Raw genomic sequence first — 18,296 nt, 5'->3', positions numbered from 1 at the left:
CCTTCTCTCCCACCCCAACACAGTGAGAACGAGGACGTAGGTCTCCTTGAGGACAACTCAGCCATGACCACAATTCCAGTCCTGTACCCCATCAACGTCCTCATCGAGGAGTGAGTCCTCCCTTCCCCCCTTCTCCTCCCACCCTGACCTTCCCTGAGCCCACTTCCCCTCTGAACACTGATTCCAGCCACAGCCCAGCATTTTCAGCACTCCACATGGGCAGCCCTTTGCCCGCCCTGAAGTCAGGTCAGCGCTTCTGGGCAGAGAAAGCACAGGGCCAGCTCTGCAGTGCATGGCCACATGGCTGCGGGCTTGTCCCTGAGGCCACAGGGCAGCATGCGCCTTGCCCCATTCTCCTGCCGAACAAACTGAGAGGCTCAGAGGAGGCAGACCCTGGCCCTCACGACTGGTCCTGCAGCCAGGGTCTGTGGTAAAGCCGCTGGCCGGCCCAGGAACACTTTGAGCGGGGATAGAGGAGGGAGAAGTATTCACAAGGGCTGTGACCCTCAGGAAGCTCAGGGTCAAGGGTGGAGGCCACGCTCAGACGGAAGCCGTAGACCTCAGTGGCCGGGGTCTCAGGCCAGCCTTCCCAAGCTGACTCATGCCTGAAGGCCAGCCAGACTGACACTGATGAGAGGAGCCATTAGTGCGGGTTGGGGGAGGTTGGAAGGTACCAGGAGCAGGTGGGGTGACCCAGTAGGGGTCACCCCAAAGTGGGAGACATTGGGTAAGAGCACAGGTGAAGATCAAATACAGGAAGCTGGGAATGGCCGGGCTCAGCCTGGGGCAGGTGCAGGCAGGGGTGCAGTGGAAGGACTGCCTTGACCAAGAGGCTCAGGCCTGACTACATGCATGTCGCATGGGAACGTGCCAGCCTCCGAGGGTGCGATCAGGAGGGTTGGAAAAAGACGGGTGGGGAAGGTAGTGCTGGGCTTGTATGCTTTAAGATGCCCGGGACCCAGCAGGCACTGGTGAGGTGGAACATGTCGGGGAGGCCAAGGCCTGATGCCTGTTCCTCCATCAGGCGAGGTAACGGGTGAGCCTTCATTTCTGAAAGACAGCAAAAGGCCAATCCTCACAAGGCTGAAATTGGATCATGCTTGTGGGCCAACCCCGCCCCACCCCGCCGCTGGGCCCCTGCTGGGTCTCCATCTCCTCCACTCTCATCTCTGCTCCTCTCTCCACAGCCAGGAAAACTCCACACTGTATGTCAGTTTCACCCCCAAAGGCCCCAAGATCCACCACGTGCAGCACATCTACCAGGTGCGAACCTCAAGGGGATGGGGGCCCTGTGAGTCATCGCAGGTCACTCAGCCCCACCCTGGGGGCGGGGACACAGCGCCATCCTTGGCCGGCCCAGCCGCCACCTGCTCCAGTCCCTTACAAGTGATGGTGCCTACTGCATCTCCTAGTGCCTGGGGACTCCCAGAAACACCCAACTTCAGGGCGATGGGGAGTCTGCGAAAGGACCTAGGTTTTTTTCTTTTTTTTATTAAGATTTATTCATTTAACTGAAAGGCAGGGTTAGAGAAAAAGAAAGATCTATCTACTCATCTCACAACCCAAATAGTTACAATGGCCAAGGGCGGGCAAGACCAAATCCAGGAGCTCCAAGCACTTGGGCCATCTTCCACTGCTTTTCCCAGGATGTTGGCAGGGAGCTGGATTGGAGATGGAACAAGGGAACTGGAACTGGCACCTATGTGGGATGCCAGGCTCGCAGGCCACAGTGCCAACCCCAGAAGCTGCAGGTCCTGTTCTTTTTTTTTTTTTAATTGAAAAATTAGATTTACAGAGAGAAGGAGACACAGAGAAAAAGATCTTCCAACCAGTGGTTGACTCCCAAAGTGGCCACAACAGCCGGAGCTGAACAGATCTGAAGTCAGGAGCCTCTTCCGGGTCTTCCATGCCAGTGCCAGGGCCATCCTCAACTGCTTTCCTCAAGCAGGGAGCTGGAAGGGAAGTGGAGTAGCCAGAACATGAACTGGCACCCATATGGGTCCCACCGCATGCAAACCAAGGATTTGGCCACTACTAGGCTATTGCGCCAGGCCCCTGGGGGCCTGATCTAACATAACATGAGCTACTGTTGGAGTTTGAGTAGTTGGGTAGGTGCTAGTCAGCAAAAAATCCAACAGGGTTCGTGCCCACACGGCAAGCCCAGGTTTTATATCCGTGCTTTCTGTGGGCAGCCCCTGCAGTGCCACTCAGTCCCATTTTACAGATGAGAAGTCTGTCCCGCAGACAGGGCAGGAGCTTGCCCAGCTTACATAGTTGCTACAGAGAAGCAGTGAGATTTAAGCACGTATTTGTGTATTTCTTTAAAAGTCAGATGAAGATAGAGAGATAGGTTCACACACGTAAGTCTTCCATCTGCCAGTTTACTTCTCACATGCCCCCCCCCCAAACAGCTGGCGTTGGGCCAGACCCAAGCCTGCAACTCCCTCTGAGTCTCCCATGTGGGCAGCTGGAGCCCAAGCACTCGAGCACCCCTGGAGTGCACCTTCGCAGGAAGCTGGTCTCCAGCCAGGCTCTCCGACGAGGCTGCAGGTGTTCGAATGGTACAGCGTCTGCCTCTCCAGCCTGCATCTCCATATGGAGACCTCTAGGTTCAAGTCCATGACCTGACATCGGCCATGCCAAATGGTCATTGCAACCATTGTGGGCTCCAGCAGAAGGCTGCCCTTCGACCACAGGCTGAAACCTGCAGAATGGCCATTAACCTGTTCAGAGCATTCTCCTTTTTGGTTAAAAAAAAAAAATCTTTGAGAGACAAAGAGCTCCCATTTGCTGGTTCACCCCAGATGCCTGCAGAGCTGCTGGCCAGGCTTAGAAAGCCAAAGCTGGGACCCAGGAATTCCGTCCAGGACTTTCACACGACTGGGCCATCATCGCAGCCTCACAGGGTATGCACAGGCAGGAAGCTGGAGTCAAGAGCCAGGGATGGGCATCGAACCCCATGCCTCATTGTAGGATACGCATGTCTTAGCCACTAGGCCAAACTCAAGAGTGCGCTTTATTGTGCACTGAAGAGTATGTATAATACGTATCATATGGGTGCTTCAAAAAGCTCGTGGAAACCTGGGGTTAGAAGGCTGAGCTTGGGGTGGGTGTTTGGCATGGCAGTCGAGGTGCCACTTGTCAAATGCCAGGTCCTCTTGTCTGAGTTCCTGGCTTGGAGTCCTAGCTCAAGCTGCCTGCTTCTGCTCGCCCTGCAAGGCAATGGTGATAGCTTGGTGCTTTAGATGCTGCATCCACCTGGAAGACCCAGATGGGGTTCCTGGCTCTGAGCTTCAGCCTGGCCCCATTCCAGCTGTTGTGGGAATTTGGGAAATTAACCAGAAGATGAAGCAGTTTCTTTTAAGCAAACAAATACATTTTTAAAATCATCTTTCAGGGCCTGGTATGGTAACGTAGTAGCTAGATCCTCACTTTGCAGATGCCATATAGGTGCCAGTTCGCATCCCAGCTGCTGTACTTCCCATCTGGCTCCCAGCTTGTGGGCTGGGAGGGTGGTCAAGGACAGACCAAGGTCTTGGGACCCTGCACCCACATGTGAGACCTGAGGAAGCTCCTGGCTCTTGGCTTTGGATTGACTCAGCTCTGGCTGTTTCAGCCAGTTGGGCAGTGAACCAGCGGATGGAAGATCTTTCTCTCTGTGTCTCCTTCTCTATAAATCCACCTTTCCAAATAAAATAAACAAACCCTTGAAAAAAATCACCTTTCACAGTTAAATTCAAATCTGCGCCTGACCCTGGGCCTTTGGGAGTTCGCTGGTACGCTGCGTTCCCAGTGTCTACTGGATGAACGGCAACAGGCCATGTGGCTCACACGGACATTGTCTGCTTGACCGTCCTGCTCCCACTCCTAGACCACTTTCCTGTGCATTTCTCTTGACATGAAAAGTCGTCCGGAAATGTTTCCCAAGTCAGTGTGGTTAGCAACGTCTTTCCCATCCTGCTTTGCATAAGTGCTGTTAGTATCTCTCCTTGTCTGATGTCATGTCAGCTGCCAGGGACTTGGAGGTGGGAGAAGCCGTAGCCCCTGCCCATCCTCAGGAAACTCAGTCATATGGATTCAGGCACAGGGAACCGCATAGAACCCTGGGAGGCCTCAAAGAGTCCTCAGGCCTCGCCCAGCAAGGATGGGAAGGGGTGTGAGGGGTGCGCTGGGCAGGGTGGCACCGAGCCCTGCAGTCACCCACCTCTGTCTGCTGCCAGGTGCGGATCCAGCCTTCCGTGCACGATCATAGCCCGCCCGTACTGGAGGCCTTGATCGGGGTGCCAGGGTCCCCTAGCAAGGGGCCTATTACCTACACGTGGACTGTACAGATGGTGAGTGTAGCCCAGAGAGGGGATCTGGGATATGTGGGGTGCCAGGGCGGGGGGTGGGAGTGAGCAAACTTGCCCAGGGTACAGAGGGCAAAGCTGGGTGTGGGACAGCAGGGAGAGTGGGCAGATCACAGTCCCATGGGATTTAGCGGGGCTTGGGTGGGGCTGGTGGGGGTGATGGAGGATGCTCAAGTTTTCTCTAGAACTGGGAAGGCCCCAGACTGACTTGGCCCCACCACCCCTCCCCATCAGGAGCCTCCTGTCACCTGTCAGTTCGAGGACCTGAACAGGCTGCCCAGCGTGGATGAGGTAGGGGATCCCAGAGCTGAGCAGTGGGCCAGGGGCGAGGCAGGGCGAGACAGCAGGTGGTGGGGATAGTGGCCACCCTGACCACTTCTGTGCCTTCCCCCACGGCAGCCCTGTCTCCCTGGAGCCCAGTTTCGCTGTCCCACCGTCTTCAGGCGACAACTCCTCGTCCAAGTGCTTGGGACCATAGAGCTGGCGGGCGAGATTGAGGTAGCACCTGTTGCCGGTGGGCAGAGCCTGGGTGCTGCTGTCCTCCTCCGTGACTCAGAGAACCACACTGTGTTTGGAATTTACCGTGCTATTTCCAGGGGCCCTGAGGGTGGCTCCTGGGTGGTCTAGATGGGAAAATCTTGGCTTCCATTACAGAAAACGAGGTGGAGTGGATCGCAAGCCACGCCACACTCTCCTGGGTTCCTGCCTGTGGTAACAGTGATGGGTGATGAGCGGCCCAAACCCTGGGTGCCAGGGCCCCATCCCTCCTGGTCCTGACCCGTCCTCGCGCCCCCACAGGCCTCTTCCATGTCACGGCTCTGCAGTTCACTCTTCATCTCCTTCAATAGCAGCAAGCACTTCCACCTGTACGGCAGCAACGCCTCCATGGCCCAGGTACCTCTGTCCCCCCAGCAACCCTCCAAAACGTATCTCACACAGGGTGTGGGGAGCCTGGGGCAGAACTAGAAAGGCAATGGAGGGACTGTGTGGAACAAGGTCAGGACTCAGCACCAGCCCAAGCCTTACCTCTCCCCACCCATAACCAGCCCTGGGGGTGAACGGGGCCACCTGTCTGTGATGGGGCTGTGTGACAGGTGACAGGAGTGGCAGATCAGGGACAACCACATGCCACACTGAAGCTCCTGAGTTCAGTGTGTGATGCTTGCTCCTTATTCCAGCTTCCTGCTCAGGCAAACACTGAGAGGCAGTGAGTGATGGCTCCAGGACTTTGGTCTGCTGCCCATGTAGGAGAGTTAGAGTAGGTGCCTGGCGCCTGGCTTCGGCACGGCCCATCCCTGGCTGTTGCAGACCTTCAGAGAGTGAACCAACCAGCATCTGGGAATGTTCACTGTCTTTCTGCCTCTCAAATTAAAAATAAAAGCTGAGAACGAGGGAGTTAACAATAGGGGTTAACACCAACCCCGTAGTAAGACAGTAGAGACCCAGAGTCCCAAGGCACTGGGGCAGGTGTGAGGGCAGGCAGGATTGCACTGTGACTAGTGGGCCAGGAACGAGCAGGCAACAGGAGCTTGGAGGAGGGGAGGAACAGGGAGCCAGAGTTGTGGAGGCTTTGCATGCTGAGCTAAGCTGGGAAGCCCCACCACCACCACCAAGGCTGAGGGCGCACCCGGGGTGACGGAGGTACACTGGCCAAGTGATGGCAGCGTGTGGCCCAAGGGAAGGGGACAGGGCCCAGAGCCAGAGCCCGGTTCTGCGACATTGTACTGGAGGGTTGGAGGGGTGAGGCAGGGCACAGCACCTGCAGGTGGCTCTCCCGCCTTCCAGCTGGTCATGAAGGTGGACGTGGTATTGGAGAAGAATATGCTACAAGTGTACCTGCTGAGCGGCTTCGGGGGTCTGATGCTGCTGCTCCTCATCTTCCTGGCACTCTACAAGGTCTGAACCCTGGGGCAGGGGCAGGGGCAGGGGCAGGATAGGCCCACCAAGCCTGCCAGGCTGGGAGGGAGTGCCAGGGCCAAGACTCTGGAAGAGGCCTGCATCTACCCCCACGTCTGGCACAGGAGCAGGCAAGAATGGCCCAGTGCCGACAGCACCCTGGGAGGGCTGGGAGATGGGGGACACGCCCACGCATGGAGGGCTTCCGGGCACCCGGTGCTCCATTGAGAGGCAGTCTGCACAGATATGGTCCCTGCCTCCTTTGTGGCCCTCCCAGTCTGAAGGGCAGGGGCAGTGGCACGCACTTGGGGCATGAGGAAGTCACCACTTGGGACACCCACGTCTTCTGGACACCCATATCTTCTATCAGAGTCCTGGGTTCGAATTTCAACTCCACTTCTATTGCAAGGGATGGGTCAAGTGTGGTTGAGTCCCTGCCACCCATGAGGGAGAAGAGGATGGAATTCTAGCTTCTTGGTCTGGCCCAATGTGACCACTAGAGGAGTGAATCAGTGCATGGAAGAGCAATCTCTTTGTCTTCCTCCTCTCTCTAGAACTGTCTTTCAAATAAACACAAAATAGAGACCAGCGCTGTGGTGCAGTGAGCTAATCCTCTGACTGCAGCATTGGCATCCCATGTGGGTGCTGATTCTACTCCCAGCTGCTCCAATTCCAATCCTGCTCCCTGCTGATATGCCAGGGAAAGCAGTGAGGAATGGCATAAGTCCTTGGATCCCTGCACCCAAATAGGAGACTCAGAAGAGGCGCCTGGCTCCTGTGGCAGCTGTGGCTATTGTGGCCATTTGGGGAGTGAACTAGTGGATGGAAGATCTCTCTCTCTCCATCTCCTTTTCTCTCTTTGAAACCGTGAGCTTTCAAGTAAAATAAATACAATCTAAGAAAAAAAGAAAAGGAAGGAAGAGAGGAAGAAAGAAACAAATAAATCTTTAAGATAAATATTGTAGAAATATTAATTCTTCCCATTAGTATTTGTAGGTATTGTCCATCCACATGGGAGACCAGACTGGGATCCTGGATCCTGGCTGTGGTCTGATCCTAGCTTTAGCTGTGTCAGCCATTTGGAGAGAGAGAGAGACAAGGACCCATCTTCTGTCTGCTAGCTCACTCTTCAAATGACTGCAGGACCAGGACCAGGACTGGATCAAGCTGAGGCCAGGGCTCTGGGACTCCATCTAAGGTCTCCCACATGGGTGCAGGGGCCCAAGCCTTTGGGTTTTTACCACTGACTTCCTGGGTGCATTAGCAAGGAGTTGGATCAGAAGTGAAATAGCCAGGACTCCAAGCAGTGCTCCTAAGACAAAGCTGATAACCCGGATAGCCAAGTCCCCTCCGGGCAGCCCGGAGTGGGCCCCATGTGACCAGGGCCCCACGCCTTACTAACAGGGTGAGGTTTCACAGTTTTCCCTCAGGTGGCAGGTGTAAGCCCACTGCACTTCTCGCTCACTAGACTTGCTTTTCTGCAGGTGGGCTTCTTCAAGCGGAACCTGAAGAAAAAGATGGAGGCAGACGGAGACATCCCCAATGGATTCCCTGGGGAAGACTTGGGGCCGCTGGCCCCTACAGAAGGAGCTGAGGACACAGGGTGCCTGGAGCCACTACAAGGGAAGGAGGCGCCAGAAGCCGAGGGCAAGGACTGAGGCCCCAGGCTGCCGCACACAGCCCTGTGTGTATCCTTGTGTGTCCCAAGCCAGTCCCTGCCTCTCCTCAGGCCTCAGTTTGCCCGTGTTGAGCCTGGAGCTCGTCCTGCTGCTGCCCCTGCAGGCTCATGATGAAAAACTGCTGCCAGGCTGGCCAGGGAGGCTACGTGCTGCGGCCTTGGAGTCATCACCCGGTCCCCCTCCTCCTGGGCCAGCAACACTGGGTCTGAATGTGGAGGAGCCACAGTCATGGGCCCTAGAGCCGTTCCAGGGTCTCCAGAGGCCTCAGACCCCGCAGCCCTGCCCTGCGCTACCTCCGGCCTGAAGTCCAGCCAGCCTCCAAAGAGCCAGTCCCTTCAGTGTCACTGTGTCCATCACAGACACCTGCTCTGGGGCTAGGGACCAGAGGCTTTTCTGGAGGCATCCACCTACCTTTCCCAGCTCCAGTGACCCCTGCTTTGCTCACACACCACACTTCCTCCCTTCTCACCGCATTTACCCAGCCAGCCCCGACTGTGTCTGGAACATTCTCCCCGCCTCCTCCTCTGGCTAGCCATCACTCGGCCTTCAGACCTCGCATCCTCTTGTTCCGGCTCCATGAGCTTTGCACATTGCACCCCTTTCAGCAACCCAGCCTCATCCCCAAGTTGCTCATATCTGATGGTTTACTTGATGTGTGGCAGACAGCGAGCCCTGCCCTGCAGTGGTGTCACAGGGTTAGGCACGCAGTTGACAGTTTCACTGAATGAGTGAGGCATCCTGGAGAGATGGTGAAGTTGGGATCCCCAGCCTCCCGGGCTCCGCCCTCCCAGGCTTTGCTCCAGCCCTCACTCCCCCAGCCTTTCACAGGTTCCTCCCTGCAGCCCTGGTGCCAAGCCCTGTGCCTGAGGACATACACCCAGTCAGCATGACGTCCCGTGCACCCGTGTGACTGTGGGCCTAGGCTGCTCAGCGCTTCTTGGCTTTCCTCTTTTTCTCAAATGCTGACCTGCACATGACACTGTAAGGCAACTCATCAGAGAAGCAGGGGCAGGTGTGTAAGGTGCCCACATCACCACGGGAGTCCCTGGGTACAGCCCCTAGCCCTGGCTCCCGCCTCCAACTCCTGGCTCATGCTCACCCTGGGAATCAGGGGTGACAGTTGCAACCACCCGTGTGGGAGACCCGGATTACACCCCCAGCTCCCAGAATTGTCCTGGCCTGGTCCCCAGTCACTGGGAACATGTGGGAAAAAAACCAGTGGATGGGAGATTTGTCTTTCTGTCTCTCAAATTAATTTTTACAAGTGGGTTAGGGACGAGAGAGATACAGAACCCGTGAAGAGTTTCGAGGGCATTTGGTAAGTCATGAACAAGGGAGTCTACATCCCTTTAGGCATGGACTGAAGGAGTTTTCCACCGCTCTATAGGGAAGACAGAGGGAACGCTCACTGCTGCCCTCTGGTGGTCTGCAGGAACAGTGAGCGGCTCCAAGGCCTGTTCCCTGGCCTAGCTCTGGAGAATAAACAGGCAGGCAGGAGGGGCCCTGCCTGCCTGCGCGGTGAAAGACCGCGTTGTGGTACCCTAAGCAGCAGCCTTTGTTGGCCCCCTGCTGCCTGGCACCCAAGACTCAAAACAGCCTCCTCAACCACTGGGGGTGGGGTGGGAGAAATGTTTAACAGGGCTGGTGTTAGATTAAAGCAACATCTGCAGAGCTAGCATCCCATATGCCAGTTTGCATCCCAGCTCCCTGGAAAAGCAGCAAATGGTGGCCCAAGTGCCTGGACCTCTGCCACCCATGTGGGAGACCAGGACAGAATTTCAGGCTTTCTGCTTGAGGCCTGGCTCAACACCAGATGTTGTAGCCTTTGGGGACATGAACCAACAGATGAAAGATTCTCTATACATGCATAACTGTGCCTTTCAAAGGCATAATTTTAAAAATTGAAATATTTTCATCAAGGTTTGATGAAAAAAGTGAATTTCCTGGGAGGATAGGAATAGCCATCCTTGTGCCTAAAGACTCATTCACATTTTCCCACCAGGAAGGCCCACCCTGTCTCCCCCACCCCCGTAACTTCACACCTGCTGGGCCCCTTGCCACCAAGCCCTGCTCCATGTCTCTTACATCCATGGACACTCCCAGGCACTGTGAAGTTGTCCCTGTGTCCATGCATGTTTTGCTTCCTTTTCGGAGGCTGTGTGGTCCTGGAAGGAGAACCTAGGCCTCCCTGGCATCCGCGGTACCAAACCCTTGGCCTCCAGTAGATGCTGAATCCAGGGACCCTTAAATGCTGTGGGGTCCCTTTAGTCCATCTAAGAAACACCAAGATTCCTGGGCCAGGCAGGCAACCTAACACTTGTCATTTTAGAGGAGCCACGTTCACAACCGGCTTCAGCCCCAACTCGGCTCCCAGCACACCTGGCACAGGGAAGCAGCAGTGATGGTTCAGGTGCTTGGAATCCTGTTGCCCATGTGAAAAGCTTACACTGAGCTCCTGGCTTCAGCCCGGCCCAGTGCTGGCTGTCACAGACACGGCAGGGTGCAGGGAGGGAGGGATAACCGGCAGGTGGAAGACTCTTCCCTCCTTCTCTCTTTGTAACTAACTTTGCCTTTCAAATAATAAAATATATATGTAACAACAAAAGAAACCCTGTAATATTGTGGCCAGTGCAGTGGCACATCAGGATTATCTTCCATCTGCAGTGCCAGCGTCCCAGAGACACTGGTCCGTGTCACTGTTGCTCTGCTTCCCATCCAGCTCCCTGCTCGGGTCTGGGAAGGCAGTGGAGAATGGCTCAGATCTTTGGGCTCCTGCACCAATGTGAGAGCCTTGGAAGAAGCTCTTGACTCCCAGCCTCAAATTAGCTCAGCTCTGGCCATAGTGGCCACCTGGAAGGGTTCAGGCTTGGGTACAAGCCTATGTGCTCCAATTCTGGCTGCTTACTAGTCCAGGTTCTGGGAGGAACAGTTGAGGTTTCAATGCCTTGGTCCGTGTAGTCTTTGGAGTAGATCCAGACTGAGTTCCTGACTCCGAGCTTTGGCCTGGCTTGGTCCTAGCTGTTTGAGACATTTAAGGAGTGAACCAGCACACGGAAGATCATTCCTTGGCTGTCTCTGTTGCTCTTTCCAAAAACTACAGTAAAGGATGGCCCAAGGTCTTGGATTTCTGCACCCACGTGGGAGACATGGAGGAGGCTCCAGGCTCCTGGCTTCGGATCAGCGCAGCTCTGGCCTTTGTGGCCACTTGGGGAGTGAATCAACAGATGGACGATCTTCTGCTTCTCCTCTCTATACATCTGACTGTGCAATAAAAATAAATAAATCTAATAAAATAAATCTTAAAAAAGAAAGATTCTATCTCCCTATCCCTCTGCCTTTTGAAGAAAAATCTGTTTAAAAAATAAAATGCAAATATATTTGGGTTAAAAAAAAAAAAACACTTTAAAATTCAAGCTTATGGGCCCTACACAATGGTGCAGTGGTTAAGGTCCTCACCTTGCACGCCCCGGGATCCCATATGGGCGCCGGTTCTAAACCCAGCAGTCCCACGTCCCATCCAGCTCCCTGCCTGTGGCCTGGGAAGGCAGTCGAGGACGGCCTAAAGCTTTGGGACCCTGCACCCGTGTGGGAGACCCGGAAGAGGCTCCTCGGCATAGCATCGACCGTTGCGCTCACTTGGGGAGTGAATCATTGGACGGAAGATCTTCCTGTCTTCTCTCTGTAAATCCGCCTTTCCAATAAAAATTTAAAAATAAATCTTTAAAAAACAAATCTTTAAAATTCAAGCTTAGCGAGCCCAGCAGCGTGGCCTAGCGGTTCAAGTCCTCACCTTGAACGCGCCGGGATCCCATATGGGTGCCGGTTCTAATCCCAGCAGCTCCACTTGTGGCCTGGGAAAGCAGTCGAGGACAGCCCAAAGCACAGGGACCCTGCACCGTGTGGGAGACCTGGAATAAGTTCCTGGATCCTGGCTTCGGATCGGCATAACATCTTCCATTGCACTCACCTGGGGAGTGAATCATCGGACGGAAGATCTTCCTCTCTGTCTCTCCTCTCTGTATATCTGACTTTCCAATAAATAAATAAATCTTTAAAAAAAAAAAATTCAAGCTTAGCCTTTGCATCACTTGCGTCTTCCAGGTACTTGCTCTCAAGTTCTCATGGAAGAGGAAGGCCTTGACAGGGCACTGCCATGTTCTTGACAGCCACTTTCTTAAGACGTCCCCAAGGCTAGACTCAAATACGGCACTAACTCCCCATACACTCCCAAGGGGCCAAGCACGAGCGTGAGGGACCTGGGTGGGAAAGCAGGATAAAGGCACGGCAGCCCAGCAGGACTGCCCACACCCCCGGTGGCTTGCTGGGTACCCTCTGCCAGTTTAGCCCTCAGAAGCAGGGGGGCACAGAAGGAGCAGATCTGGGTGACAGGATCTTAGGAGCCCCCAGGGCCCCCCCGGCTGGTTTTCAGCTGGGATGAGCGCCTCCTGCTGGCCAGGCACCAGATCTAAAGGACCAGTCTCTCTTAGCACAGAAAAGATAGTTTTATTGAATTCGAATTCAGGGGCTCCAGAGCCTAAGATGAGGGAGGCTGAGGTTTACACGCAAGAGGCCCCCTCGACACCCCACCTACCCTTCTACCCCTTCCTGACAGCGAGGGTCTTAGCAGTTACCAATCTAAGCTACCCCACTCTAACCAAGGCCCCTCCCACACCCTCCCCCCACCCCAGCTAGCCCCTGGCCAAGCAAGGCCGGCACCAAGCAGCGTGCTGCGCTGAGGCCAGCTCTCCACTGACCTCTCTCTCCCAATCTCTCCCAGAGACGCCTGCTGTTGCTCTGGCCTCCCTCCAACCCCCTCTGCTTAGCCCATCCTCCCGCAAGTCTCCAGGGCATGCAACCCCCTGCACCCTGGCACCTCTGCTTCTAGAACCCTCCACTCCTCCGACTTGCCCACCCACTCTCCTCTCCAACGGTTTCTCTAGCTCCCAGCCCCCCCCCACCCCTTGCTCCTTCCCCTTCTGCCCCCCACCTCCCCACCCCCCAAGCGGAGCCAGGGCTTCAGCGGCGGCCTGCTGCGTGGGTCCGCTGGTGGCGGATGAGGTCGGAGCTCTGCGAGAAGGCCTTGCCGCAGTCATCACACTTGTAGGGCCGCTCCCCGCTGTGCACCCGGTGGTGCTGCAGCAGTGTGGAGGAGCGGCAGAAGCCCTTGCCGCACACGGCGCATCTGTAGGGCCGCTCGCCTGTATGCGAGCGCTGGTGCTGGATCAGGGTGGAGGAGCGGTTGAAGGTCTTGCCGCAGTCGGGGCAGCTGTAGGTGCGGCCTGGCAGGTGGGTGCGGGCATGGATGGCCAACACAGAGCTTTGGCCAAAGCGCTTGCCGCACTCGGGGCACTTGAAGGGCTTCTCCCGGGCATGGCTGCGGGCGTGAGGGATGAGGGCTGAGCGCTGGGAGAAGCTCTTGCCGCAGATCCCGCAGCTGAAGGGCCTCTGGCCGGTGTGCACCCGCTGGTGGCTGCGCAAAGATGAGTTCTGGCTGTAGCACTTGCCACACTCGGGGCAACTGTAGGGCCGTTCGTGGCTGTGCGTGCGCTGGTGCCGGAGGAGGTAGGAGCTGTCGCCGAAGGCCTTGCCGCAATGCGGGCACTTGTAGGGTTTCTGGCCCGAGTGGGTGCGCTGGTGGCGGAGCAGGTAGGAGCTGTCGGCGAAGGCCTTGCCACAGCGGGGGCACTTGTAGGGCCGCTCACCGGTGTGGGTGCGCTGGTGTTTGATGAGGTCGGAGCTCTGGGAGAAGGCCTTGCTGCACACCTCGCACTTGTAAGGCTTCTCGCCAGTGTGGATACGCTGGTGCTGGATGAGGGTGGAGCCCCGGCCGAAGCTCTTTCCACAGATGCCACAGATGTTAGGCCGCGGGCCCTGGCCACCCCGAGACCGACCACCCCGCCGGCACCCCGTCAGACCCAGGGGGTTCTGCAGCATTTCCAACTGGGGTGGTGTCAGCAGGGCCCCCGTGGGCATCTCAAAAGGTGGTCCCAGGGGCACGTCACCAGCGGACTGCTCCCCAAGCTCCTGAGTAAAGGAGTCCAGAGGGTGGACCCCCAGGGGCAGGCTGCTCAAAGCGGCATTCCTTGCTTCAGGATTCAGGAGCACTGCCGCCTCTCCAGCCTCTGCTTCCGGGCTCTGCGTTTTGAACTCGGGGTTCTGGGATTCACACCCAGGACTCTGAGATTCAAACTCAGGGCTTTGAGGTTCATAGCCAGGGCTCCTAGGTTCCAACTCAGGCGCCTGAGAATCAGGGCTTCTAGGGCCAAACTCGGGACTAGGGGGTGTGAACCCTGGGCTGCGGGACTCGAACCCTGGGCTTTCCGGCTCAAACCTGGGGCTGTGGGATGCAAACCCTGGGCTTTGGGGCTCAAGCCCGAAAGGGATCTCTTCGACTTCATAGTCCCCAGTGCCTTCTTCCTGCGAACCGTCCTCTTCCTCATTCTCACTCATGGGGCCTGCAGGATCAGAGAATTACAGAAAACCCACATTGTGTGGGACTTGGAAGGTCACTGGGTCAGCTATTTGCCATACCTGTCTTCCCTCCCCCCAGCCAGGACCGCTGGCCATGGGCAGGTGCTAAAACCACCCTCAGCTTGGGACAGGCCCGGGCACCTGGTCCCCTGCTCCTTGCCTTCCCCACACCCCTCCAAAGTCCCAGGTATCCATGTCTCCGACCCCCCTACCCCAGACCGCAACCCCTTCTCCTCTGGCTCCCAGATATAATCCTCGGAGGGGCAGTCCTCCCTCACCTTGGGGGGACCTTTCAGAGCTCCCCATTTCGTCTGGACTTTGCATATCCCGGGGCTCCAGGCCCCACGGCGACGCCTCCCGCTCCATCCCCGCCAGCTCCCAGCGCGGCGGTAGTGGCGATGGCGGACGATCCTGACACCCGGCCTGAATGCCCTGAGACCCGAGCCCTCGCCACCCGTCCTCTCCACGCCGCTCAGGAGCCCCGGCTCCCCAACTCCGCCTGTCCCTCGCCCGAGGCCGGACGTCTTGACCCTGGGCCTCCCCGGCCCACCGGCCCCTCCCCGAGCCGGCCCCGCCTCCCCTCCCCAAGGTCTCGGCCTGCCCTGCGGCCCTCTCGGCCGTCAGCGCGTCAAGGCCTCGCAAATGAGGGGCTTCACGACTCGCCCAGACGCCCCCTCACCCACGACTCCCCGCCCGAGACCCCGCCGTCTGGCCGCCCCCCACCCCGAGCCCCGGGTTGGGCTGCGACTGCCCTACTCCCTCCCCCAGCACAGGAAGTGTCCGTCCGCGGCCAGTTCCCCCCGCTGGCTAACGCCGCGGCCTCTCTAGGAGCGGCTGGAGGTGGGAACTCGTTGGCATTAACCCTGGGCTGGATGGCCCCGCGGCGGGGTCGGGGAGACCCGGCGCCCCGGAGCCCGCGGGAGAGGCCGGGCCGGTGGATGCGCTCTGGCCTAGGTGGTCTCCGTGCGCCCTGGGCCTAGTCGGCCGATCTCCCGGGCCCTGTGTCCGTCAGTGCGTGTGGCCAAGGACGAGGCGACAAGCGAGACCAAGGTCAGCGAGAAGGAGCGGCGCCAGCGGGGGCGGCGTCTAGCTCCTCTCCTCTCCCAGGCCTTTGGGTCAGCTCCGGCCGCATCTGGGGAACCCGGGCGAACTCCGCGCCCTGGCCTGACCGATGCTCTGAGCCTGCGACCCCCCGATCGAACTCCAAGCCCGGACCCCAACGCGTCCACCCGCCTACTCCTCCGGCCCCCGCCCCTCTGCGCTCTTCCCATTCCACCCTCCCCCCCAGCAACTCCAGGAGGGCTAGGATCGTTGCCAAGGAGACGGCCCCGCCTCCCGTTTCCAGAGGCCCCGCCCCTCCCTGTCAGGGGGCCGAGCGATTGGCTGGTGGGGCTCGTGCCCTTTGATGGCCCGCCTCCCTCCACGCCGCCGACTGCGGGGCGGGAAGGGTCCGGGGAGTGGGAGGCGCCATTCGGATTGGCGGGAGACGCCGAGGGCGGTTCCACCTCCGCGGTCCGCCAGCAGGGCCTGCGGGACCGAGTGGGAGGTCGGGTTGCCCGTTGTCTGCCTTCCAGCCCGCCCTGTGCTTTTAAAACCTTTCCCGCCCCCCTGTGCCCTCCATTATCTCTGAAGAATGAAAAGCCAAAGGCTCTGGAAGCAGACATGGCCGCCTCCGCACTTTTCCCCCTTCGACCAGGTTCCAGGTGTCTGCCTAGGGGGTCCTCCCAAGACCCCTTTCTTTCCTGCTGCCCTGGTTCCTGGGTTCTCTCTCCCTGGGAGGTGGGGCTCCCCCAAGATGAGAGTTGAGGGCGATTGCACAGAAGGAGCTAGTTCTGAAGGCAGTCCCGCCTGATGTGAATGGAAGAGAATCTAATGAGACTTGGAATGGAGGAAGCCACAGTGGGAAGACTTTATCATCTGATTCTTGTTCTTTTCCCGCTTTTTAGTGGGGACACAACCATACTGTCCTGAAAAGAACTGCAGGAGCCCACTGAGACCAGTGTGGCAAGAGAAGGGTTGGACCCCAGCTGCAAGCAACTGTCTAGGTGGATAGCACCTACGCAAGTGTTAAACTGCTGGGAGAAAAGCAGCTAGTAGCTGGCAGCCATTCTGGGTCTGGTTAATGCCAGATTTGTGTTAAGTATACCAGTGTGCCAACATAGTTGTGTTTTTTTTTTTCTTTTTGAAGATATGTGGAGTGCAGACGTGGGCATGCCAGCAGAGTCTGGACCACTGGGCTCAAAATTCCTTCTATGAGGGAAATTACAGGATCTGTGGTCTGACTGTGGGGTGCATATGTCAGGACTGGGTCTCCCACAGTTGTTGGAGCCTGTGCCCCACTACTTTTTTTTTTTAAGGATTATTTATTTGAAAGGCAAAGTGACAGAAGAGATGAGAGACTAAGAGAGAGACAGATGAATAGAATATTTTCTATCTGCTGGTCATGCCCCAAATAGTCTGAACAGCCGCTGAACCAAGCCAGTCAGGACCCGGGAGCTCCATCTGGGTCTTCTACATGCTGCCTTTCCCGGGCACATTGGCATGAAGCTGCCTGCGATACAGAGGAGCCAGGCCCCGAGCCAGCACTCCAAAATGAGGTGAGTGTGTCCTGGGCAAAAGCCCGTAGCCATGTTGCCAAAAACATGCTCCATGTGCATCCAAAGCAAAGAGGTCTTCCTTTGAAAATGCTGTGTTGAAAAGGCAAGTCTTAACTTCTATGGGTCATCAACATGCGTATGTGTTCTGACCCTAAAAAGATACCACAAACATTCCTGAGATTTCTGTGGTTCTTTGGAACCATCAAGTCTCACTTTTATTTCAGTTGGCCTGGACAAGCTAGGGATGTGCCAGGTAGCCATGGCCTTAACATCTCATTCCATCTGGTACAAACAAGCATTCTTCCCAAAGAACCAAGAAAAACCCAAACCTTCTTCCTGTTTGTAAACTGCTTCTGAGTTGAGTCTTCCAGACTTTTGGGTTAGCTGTATCCCTCACAACCAAGGAGGAGTTGGGGTGTAGCCTGGACTTTGGTTGGGTCATGGCAGAGAAGTCGGATCTGTTCCAAGGCCCCGAGCAAGTCTCCCAGACTTCAAAGCACCCATGCACCTCCCAGGAGCCATGATGGCTCCTTTAATTGAAGGCCAAGGGCAGGCTGCAGTCCTGGGCTTGGAGTCTGAGCTGAGAACTGGTGTTGCAAGCCTCAAGTGCCACTCTGGGTGATGGACAGAGTTGAGGGCTGAAGCGACAGAGCAGGAATTTAAAAGCTGGTTTAACTCTTTGCACCCTGTTTTCCCCTTGTGATAAGGTGGCATCCCAGCCAAACTCAAGGCCGGAGGCCTAAGCATGGACAGATTTGAAGACCTTGGCATGGAGTCAGCTCCTGATGTCACCTGTGTTGTCTCTGCCACCAGAGTTTTTCCCTCTTTTCTCTACAAGCTTCTCTGGGTTGACAATACCTCCTGAAGGTGGGACAGGACACAGGGCTGGGATAGATGCATAGGAAGGAATCACGCACAGGTCTGGCTGGGACCTGGTTCCTGCTACTTCCAAGGGGAAGTGAGGTGCCAGCCAGCAGCAGGCAGCCATCTGCCACAGCCCACTGCTGACATCAGCTGGCCAAGGTTGGATCCTGCCCACAAAGGAATGGATGGCAGATGGATCATGGGACCTGGGCTGGTGCAGTGCCATTGCAAGCTAATCTTCTACCTATGGTGCCAAGCATCCTGTATGGGGTGCTGGGTCCCTGTCCTGGCTATTCCACTTCTGATCCAGTTCCCCGCTCATGCACCTGGGAAAGCAGAGGAAGATGGTCCAAGTGCTTGGGCCCCTGAACTCACATGGGAGACCTGGATGAAGCTCCTGGTTTCAGACCGGTCAGCTCCAGCCATTGCAACCATTTATG

The 18,296-nt window shown here is 56.8% G+C and overlaps 3 protein-coding genes across 6 annotated transcripts in view; 2 read left to right on the top strand and 1 right to left on the bottom strand.

Moving 5' to 3' along the window:
• The window catches only part of ITGAL (integrin subunit alpha L), a 36,208-nt gene extending 24,744 nt beyond the window's left edge, over nucleotides 1-11,464 (top strand). For 2 of the 4 annotated variants that reach the window (XM_040973015.1, XM_040973012.1), the window contains 8 exons: nucleotides 24-110; nucleotides 1,188-1,263; nucleotides 4,221-4,334; nucleotides 4,584-4,640; nucleotides 4,749-4,847; nucleotides 5,148-5,243; nucleotides 6,135-6,245; nucleotides 7,730-10,173. In XM_040973015.1, the coding sequence (XP_040828949.1) occupies nucleotides 24-110; nucleotides 1,188-1,263; nucleotides 4,221-4,334; nucleotides 4,584-4,640; nucleotides 4,749-4,847; nucleotides 5,148-5,243; nucleotides 6,135-6,245; nucleotides 7,730-7,903 (814 nt within the window). In that variant the 3' untranslated portion in view covers nucleotides 7,904-10,173. Of the gene's footprint in view, nucleotides 1-23; nucleotides 111-1,187; nucleotides 1,264-4,220; nucleotides 4,335-4,583; nucleotides 4,641-4,748; nucleotides 4,848-5,147; nucleotides 5,244-6,134; nucleotides 6,246-7,729; nucleotides 10,174-11,024; nucleotides 11,043-11,445 lie in introns of those variants that run through there. The other 2 variants (XM_040973013.1, XM_040973014.1) reach the window with 2 other exon arrangements.
• Nucleotides 11,465-12,906: 1,442 nt separating this feature from the next.
• Nucleotides 12,907-14,849, bottom strand: ZNF768 (zinc finger protein 768). The gene is made up of 2 exons (XM_040973857.1): nucleotides 14,674-14,849; nucleotides 12,907-14,379 (listed from the first exon to the last, which is right to left on the bottom strand). The coding sequence occupies exons 1-2, from the start codon at nucleotides 14,759-14,761 to the stop codon at nucleotides 12,941-12,943; spliced, it is 1,527 nt and encodes a 508-aa protein (XP_040829791.1). The 5' UTR covers nucleotides 14,762-14,849; the 3' UTR covers nucleotides 12,907-12,940.
• LOC121151858 (formin-like protein 7) lies at nucleotides 14,794-16,110 on the top strand. Its single transcript, XM_040973710.1, has 3 exons — nucleotides 14,794-15,235; nucleotides 15,408-15,639; nucleotides 16,092-16,110. The coding sequence occupies exons 1-3, from the start codon at nucleotides 14,794-14,796 to the stop codon at nucleotides 16,108-16,110; spliced, it is 693 nt and encodes a 230-aa protein (XP_040829644.1).
• The last annotated feature ends 2,186 nt before the right edge of the window (nucleotides 16,111-18,296 follow it).

The sequence above is a fragment of the Ochotona curzoniae genome, unplaced genomic scaffold (genome assembly GCF_017591425.1).
Source record: "Ochotona curzoniae isolate NIBS_2020 unplaced genomic scaffold, NIBS_Ocur_1.0 contig_2321, whole genome shotgun sequence".
In the NCBI taxonomy this organism is placed as follows: domain Eukaryota; kingdom Metazoa; phylum Chordata; class Mammalia; order Lagomorpha; family Ochotonidae; genus Ochotona; species Ochotona curzoniae.
The sequence above is the reverse complement of the archived record's forward strand: the minus strand, read 5'-3'. Positions and strand labels throughout refer to the sequence as shown.